Raw genomic sequence first — 7026 nt, 5'->3', positions numbered from 1 at the left:
CTTTACTGTCTCTCCGATCCTTCCCTTTCCTCTCCCCCCGACCCTTCCCTTTCCTCTCTCCCTGACCCTTCCCTTTCCTCTCCCCCGACCCTTCCCTTTCCTCTCTCCGACCCTTCCATTTCCTCTCCCCCCGACCCTTCCCTTTCCTCTCTCTGACCCTTCCCTTTCCTCTCTCCCACGACACTTCCCTTTTCTCTCTCCCTGACCCTTCCCTTTCCTCTCTCCCCGACCCTTCCCTTTCCTCTCTCCCCGACCCTTCCCTTTCCTCTCAACCCGACACTTCCCTTTCCTCTCTCCCTGACCCTTCCCTTTCCTCTCTCCCCGACCTTTCCCTTTCCTCTCCCCCTGACCCTTCCCTTTCCTCTCCCCGATCCTTCGCTTTCCTCTCTCCTCGACCCTTCCCTTTCCTCTCTCCGACCCTTCCCTTTCCTCTCCCCCGACCCTTCCCTTTTTTCTCTCCCGACCCTTCCCTTTTCTCTCCCCTGACCCTTCCCTTCCCTCTCTCCCTGACCCTTCCCTTTCCTCTCCCTGACCCTTCCCTTTCCTCTCCCCGACCCTTCCCTTTCCTCTCTCTGACCCTTCCATTTCCTCTCCCGCTGACCCTTCCATTTCCTCTCTCCCCGACCCTTCCCTTTCCTCTCTCCCCGACCCTTCCTTCTCCCCTCTCCCCGACCCTTCCCTTTTCTCTCTCCCCGACCCTTCCCTTTCCTCTCTCCTACCTTTCCCTTTCCTGTCTCTCCAATCCTTCCGTTTCCTCTCCCCCCGAACCTTCCCTTTCCTCTCTCCCCAACCCTCCCTTTCCTCTCCCCCCGACCCTTCCCTTTCCTCTCTCCCGACCCTTCCCTTTCCTCTCTCTCTGACCCTTCCCTTTCCTCTCTCTCCGACCCTTCCCTTTCCTCTCTCCCCGACCTTTCCCTTTCCTCTCCCTACCTCCCCTCTCCCCTCCTCCCCTCCTCTCCCACTCCACCTCCTCCACCTCTCCCCCTCCTCTCCTCTCCCCATCTCCCCCTACCCACACTTTTCCCATCTCCCCCTACCCACTCTTTGCCCTTTCCCCTTTCCCCCTCCCTTCTCTCTGCATCTCTCTCACAGTCCCTCCTCTCCCATCTGCTTTCACTCCTCTCTCCCCAACCCTTCCCTTTCCTCTCCCCCCAACCCTTCCCTTTCCTCTCCCCCAGACCCTTCCCTTTCCTCTCCCCCCAACCCTTCCCTTTCCTCACCCCGATCCTTCCCTTTCCTCTCTCCCCGACCCATCCCTTTCCTCTCTCCCCGACCCTTCCTTTTCCTCTCTCCCTGAACCCTTCCCCTTCCTCTCTCCCCGACCCATCCCTTTCCTCTCTCCCCGACCCTTCCTTTTCCTCTCTCCCTGAACCCTTCCCCTTCCTCTCTCCCTGACCCTTCCCTTTCCTTTCCCCGACCCTTCCCTTCCCTCTCTCCCCGACCCTTCCCTTTCCCCTCTCCCCATCCCATCCCCTTCCTCTCTCCCCGACCCTTCCCTTTCCTCTCTTCCTGACCTTTCCCTTTCCTCTCTCCCCAACACTTCCCTTTCCTCTCTCCCCGACCCTTCCCTTTCCTCTCTCCCCCGACCCTTCCCTCTCTCCCCGACCCTTCCCTTTCCTCTCTCCCCAACCCATCCCTTTCCTCTCTCCCCGACCCTTCCCTTTCCTCTCTCCCCGACCCATCCCTTCCCTCTCTCCCCGACCCATCCCTTCCCTCTCTCCCCGACCCATCACTTTCCTCTCTCCCCGACCCTTCCTTTTCCTCTCTCCCTGAACCCTTCCCCTTCCTCTCTCCCCGACCCTTCCCTTTCCTCTCTTCCTGACCTTTCCCTTTCCTCTCTCCCCTGACCTTTCCCTTTCCTCTCTCCCGCAACCCTTTCCTTTCCTCTCTCTCCTTCACTCTAGTCTAAAACCAGAGAGCACAGGTTTCAGGTGAGTGGAGAAAGAATTAAAAGGTCCCAAGGAATCCATTTTCCAAACAGAGAGTGGTTGGTGTTTGGGACAAGCTGTCAGTGGAAATAGTGGCGTCCAGGTCTCTCACAAGGTTGAAAAGACATTCGGACAGATGCACGCTCAGCAAATGTATGCGGAATGCAGGCAAAAGGGTCCGGCTCAGGTTAGCATGAACGAAGGGCCTGTTTCTGTCCTGTTGACCCTCTCTCCTCCCACCCACCCTTCCTCCGCTCCCCACCCTTCCCCATACTCTCCCCCCCACCTCTCTCTCTCTCCCCCTCCACTCCCCTCCAACTCCTCCTCTTTTACTCCTCGCCTGACTCCAACCTTCTCAGCTCGGACACCGTCAGACAGATCCAAGCTCCCAGGACACGGGACGGCAAGGAGGAGATCCGGGCAGCCACGTCCGCTGGTGGAGAGAGAGAGACGGAGAGCGAGGGAAAGGACGCGGGCATTAGGGAGACCCTGCCTGGTCCCAAGCAGCAACACCCCTTGGAACAGGAGGCCAACCATCCAACCTCTGACCTGCTTTCGGGGCCCTACCGCTCACCCTGACGACCTCTCCCCTTGACGTCAGCATCTAGAAAACCGGTCAAGGCCACAGTCGGGCCCCCATCACTCGGCAACAATGCCAGGAGCCAAACGCCCCGGGGAGACCCTTGCCTCCCTCCTCACCGCCCTCTTCCTCCTCGTCTTCCTCGCCCCCCGCCGGGCTCGCTCCCAGAACGAGACGGAGCCCCTGGCACTGGAGGGGAAGTGCTTGGTGGTGTGTGACTCCGATCCGCAGGCCAGCCCGAGGAAGGGGATGGGGGGAGAGGGGGCATCCCTGGGGATGTCGGTTCGTACCGCCGGCGTCAGGGCCGCCTTCTCCGCCCTGCGGGGAACCAACCATGAGCCAGCGTCGCCCCCCAATGGGTCTGCCTCCGTCCGATTTGATCAGGTGAGTGTTTGTGTGTGTGTTGTGTACTGGTAAATTGGTTTATCATCAGTTACAGTGAAAATCTTTGTTTGTACAGATCATTTCATCAGATCAGTACAAGGGAACAGCAATAATGGACTGCAAAATAAAGTGTTACAAAGAAGAAGTGCAGACAGACCATAAGGAAGAGGTAGTCAGTGAAGACAAGAGTTTTGTCGGACCGTTCAGTGGGGTTGTAGCTATCCTTCAGCCTGGTGGTGTCTGATTTTGGGTTTTTGTATCTTCCGCCCAGTGATAGGAGGGAGAAAAGAGAAAGCCCATGGTGAGTGGGGTTTTTGGTTACGTTGGCTGCTTTGCTGAGGCAGAGAGGTGTATAGACCAGTCTATATCAGTACCATAGACTCTCTGCAGGTGCTTGCAGTCAAGGGCAGAGTAGTTGCTGAATCAAGACACAATGCAGATGGATAGGATGCTCTCTATGAGCACGTACGTAAACACTGCTGAGGGCCAACCGGGACATGCCGGATTTTCTTACCCTGGGCGGCATGTCCCTGTCACTGTGCTGGGTGGAGATGTGACGTGTCCCTTTCCCGCTTTCTCCCATCCAGGTCTTGGTGAACATCGGCCGGCACTTCAACCGGGAGCTCAGCGTGTTCGTGGCTCCACAGAGGGGCGTCTACAGCTTCACCTTCCACGTGGTCAAAGTGTACAACCGTCAGACCATCCAGGTCCGGGGTTAGGATGTGTTTGGGGGGTGGGGGGTGGGAGGCTCATGTTCCCATTCTCCACCAGCATTTATCTCTGAAACCAGGTCCCTCCCCAATGAGACGGCTCTAATGTCAAGGATGTCCAATGGAAAGTTTGCCCGCAGAATGTGGCCAACTTTACCACTGTTCTGAAGGGCTAGTGGATGATAGTCTATCTTTCACGCCTGCCCATTTCCCTGACAACCGAGGCTCAAAGCCAGGGCTTGGCCAATGAGGGGCGGGGGTGAGTGTGGATGTGTTGTTTTGGAGGGGTGGGGGGAAGGATGTGCCAACGGGCCAGAAGGTGACCTTTCACCTTGATTTAAAATACTGGGCCATTAAGGACGGGATAATTGGGGGGTCAGTGGGTTGTGTAGTGACCTGTCACCTTTTGGGTCAGCTCTGGGTATGGGCGAGGAAGTTGACATTTAACTCTGATAACTCACAGTGTGGAGGAGGGACAGAAACGAGAGGGAGGCTCCCTGACCCCCAGCTGATCTCTGTCCCCCTTTCCACCCGACAGGTGAGCCTGAGTGTGAATGGCCGGCCGATCATCTCCGCCTTTGCCGGCGACCAGGAAGTGACCCGTGAGGCGGCGACTAATGGCGGGCTGGTTCACATGGAGAAGGGTGACCGGGCCTCGCTCCAGCTGGAGCAGGGGAGCCTCGTAGGTGGCTGGAAGTTCTCCACCTTCTCTGGCTTCCTGGTCTTCCCACTGTAACCTTCCCACTGGGACATCATCTGACCTGCTGGGGGTTGGGAATAGGGAGCACCCTTTTCCCAGATCCATCATCTGACCTGCTGGGGGTTGGGAATAGGGAGCACCCTTTTCCCAGATCCATCATCCCCATCAGATGTGGTCGACCAGCCCAAATTTCAAATGTTAACTTAGGAGGGGTGGACGGGGTGTATTTAAGAGTAGGGAGGATGAGGAGCCCTCAAAGCTCGGCTAACCCATCCCATTGCCAAGTGACAGGTGAGCAAGGGGGAGTTGAGGTGGTTCGAACTTTCAAGATGTGGGTTCTTCCCATATTCCAAGAATGTCACCCTGAGGATGTGGCCAGCCCTTCCAGAATTCCATGAGGAAGGGATTCCTGACCCCCCCCCCCACCACCCACCCACCTGCCTCATTTGGCCAGTGTTCCTGTAATTCCAAAGGGAAGATCATTCTCAGGATGAAGCCAACCCCCACAATTCCAAGGGTTATCAGTGGGGGTGGGATGAGTTGGGAAGAGATGAGTGTGTTGGGTGGGGGGAAGGTAGGGGAGGAGGCTTTAAGGCTTTTTCCCATCATGCCAAGGGTGTGTCGGGGTGGGGGATGAGATCCTCAAGATGTGGCCAACCTTCTCATAATTCCATATGCATCCTTGGGGAGAGTCGCCCTCAGGAAGTGGTCAACCCTCCAATAATTCAACGGGTGACATGGGGAAATGATTCCCTCCTCCACAGGATGACTAACCATCCTATCACTGCCAAGGGTGTGACCCTCAGTATGTGGCCAACCTTCCCATAATTCTCCAGGGACAGATTGCCCTCAAGATAGAACATAGAAAAGTACAGCACAGTACAGGCCCTTTGGCCCACATTGTTGTGCCGACCCTCAAACCCTTCCTCCCTTATGACCCCCCACCTTAAATTCCTCCATATACCTGTCTAATAGTCTCTTAAATTTCACTAGTGTATCTGCCTCCACCACTGACTCAGGCAGTGGATTCCACGCACCAACCACTCTCTGAGTAAAAAAACCTTCCTCTAAGTTCCCCTTGAACTTCCCACCCCTTACCTTAAAGCCATGTCCCCTTGTATTGAGCAGTGGTGCCCTAGGGGAGAGGTGCTGGCTATCTACTCTTATCTATTCCTCTTTATATCTTGAATACCTCTATCGTGTCTCCTCTCATCTTCCTTCTCTCCAAAGAGTAAAGCCCTAGCTCCCTTAATCTCTGATCATAATGCATACTTTCTAAACCAGGCAGCATCCTGGTAAATCTCCTGTGTACCCTTTCCACATCCTTCCTATAGTGAGGCGACTAAAACTGGACACAATACTCCAAGTGTGGCCTAACCAGAGTTTTACAGAGCTGTATCATTACATCGCGACTCTTGAACTCTATCCCTTGACTGATGACAGCTAACATCCCTTCCCTTCGAGGAGTTGTCCTCAGGACATGGACAAAACCTTCTCATATTTCCAGAGGTACAGTTGCTTTCAGGATGACTGCAGCCTTCTATAATTCCCAATGGTCTCTCAGTGGGGCAGGCAAGGGCTTCAAACTTTGGCCAATTGCTCCATCATCCCAAAGGGTAACCTCAGGCCAGGGCCCCTTCACTGGTTCCTGACCAAAATCTGACACCCCATTTCTAGCCCTGGCCCCTCGCTGCATCTGCGGTACTGAATGCTCACTGCCCTCGTCCCCGCACCTCCCAGCAACCATCTATGCCCCTCCACTCTCCCACTTCCTGACGCCCATGGGAAAGATATCTCATGCTTTCTACCCAAGAGGCTGTGGCCTGATAAGAGAACAGGACTTGGGAACGTGAGCCAATTTCTCTCCTACTCTTCACCAATGGAAGGCCCGCTGTTCATCCTCACCTCAGTCCCATCCAGTGACCTCTGCTGCCGAGCTTCCCTCAACTGCTCGGTGACCAGCTGAGTGAGGCCAGGGGAGGGCCCAGAAAGTCAAGGACTGGCAGGGAAGATCCTGGCCACCCAGAAAGAGCAACACAGCTTGGGCCATTGAACATTCCAACCCCTTTATCAGGGTTACCTGACATAGATGCTACCTTTTTAATGGGGATGCCTAAAGAGGAATTCTCCCTTTAACAGGGCTCCCTGTTGGAGAGAAACTCCCCTTTTAACAGGGGTCCCTGACAGAAAGAGTGACTTCCTCTTAGAACTTACAGAGGGAACTCCTGGCTAGTTGGTTGGAGTTAGTCTGGTTATCACTGGTAGACATAATAACATCCTTGGGACCGGAGGGAGCTTTGAATGTCTTCCTTGCTTCAGCGGGGTCCTATAATGATGGCACGAAACTGGTGTGGCTTCAGAAACAGTTTCAGACTCAGCGCTGGGGGCATCGTCACTGCTGTGTATCACATCTTCACCTCTGTACTGACGCCCTCCTCCTCATTCCCAGTCCTCTCACATTTATTAAATTACCCTGTTAAGGATGTCTAAAGCATGGTGTCTTTTGGTGATTTTAATAACTTTGCGCCTGTGTTTGGGTCCTGCGGCAAATGATTGACAGAGAGACCCTCCTCTCTCAACAGGGGTACCAAGTACAGATACATTCTGGGCTCCAGCTTACTTAGTTCTTCAGAGGACAGGGGACAGAACCACCCTTCTCTCTCCCAGTACATGCTGTAACTCAGACCGTGCAGTGACCCAGTGGTTAAAGCTGTTACCTCAGAG

General features: G+C 55.0%; 1 protein-coding gene across 1 annotated transcript; it reads left to right on the top strand.

Moving 5' to 3' along the window:
• The first annotated feature begins 2580 nt into the window (after nucleotides 1–2580).
• LOC134353260 (cerebellin-1-like) lies at nucleotides 2581–4338 on the top strand. Its single transcript, XM_063061294.1, has 3 exons — nucleotides 2581–2892; nucleotides 3480–3599; nucleotides 4141–4338. The coding sequence occupies exons 1-3, from the start codon at nucleotides 2581–2583 to the stop codon at nucleotides 4336–4338; spliced, it is 630 nt and encodes a 209-aa protein (XP_062917364.1).
• The last annotated feature ends 2688 nt before the right edge of the window (nucleotides 4339–7026 follow it).

Source organism: Mobula hypostoma, chromosome 10, assembly GCF_963921235.1.
Source record: "Mobula hypostoma chromosome 10, sMobHyp1.1, whole genome shotgun sequence".
In the NCBI taxonomy this organism is placed as follows: domain Eukaryota; kingdom Metazoa; phylum Chordata; class Chondrichthyes; order Myliobatiformes; family Myliobatidae; genus Mobula; species Mobula hypostoma.
Note: the sequence above shows the minus strand (reverse complement) of the source record. Positions and strands in the feature narration are given on the sequence as shown.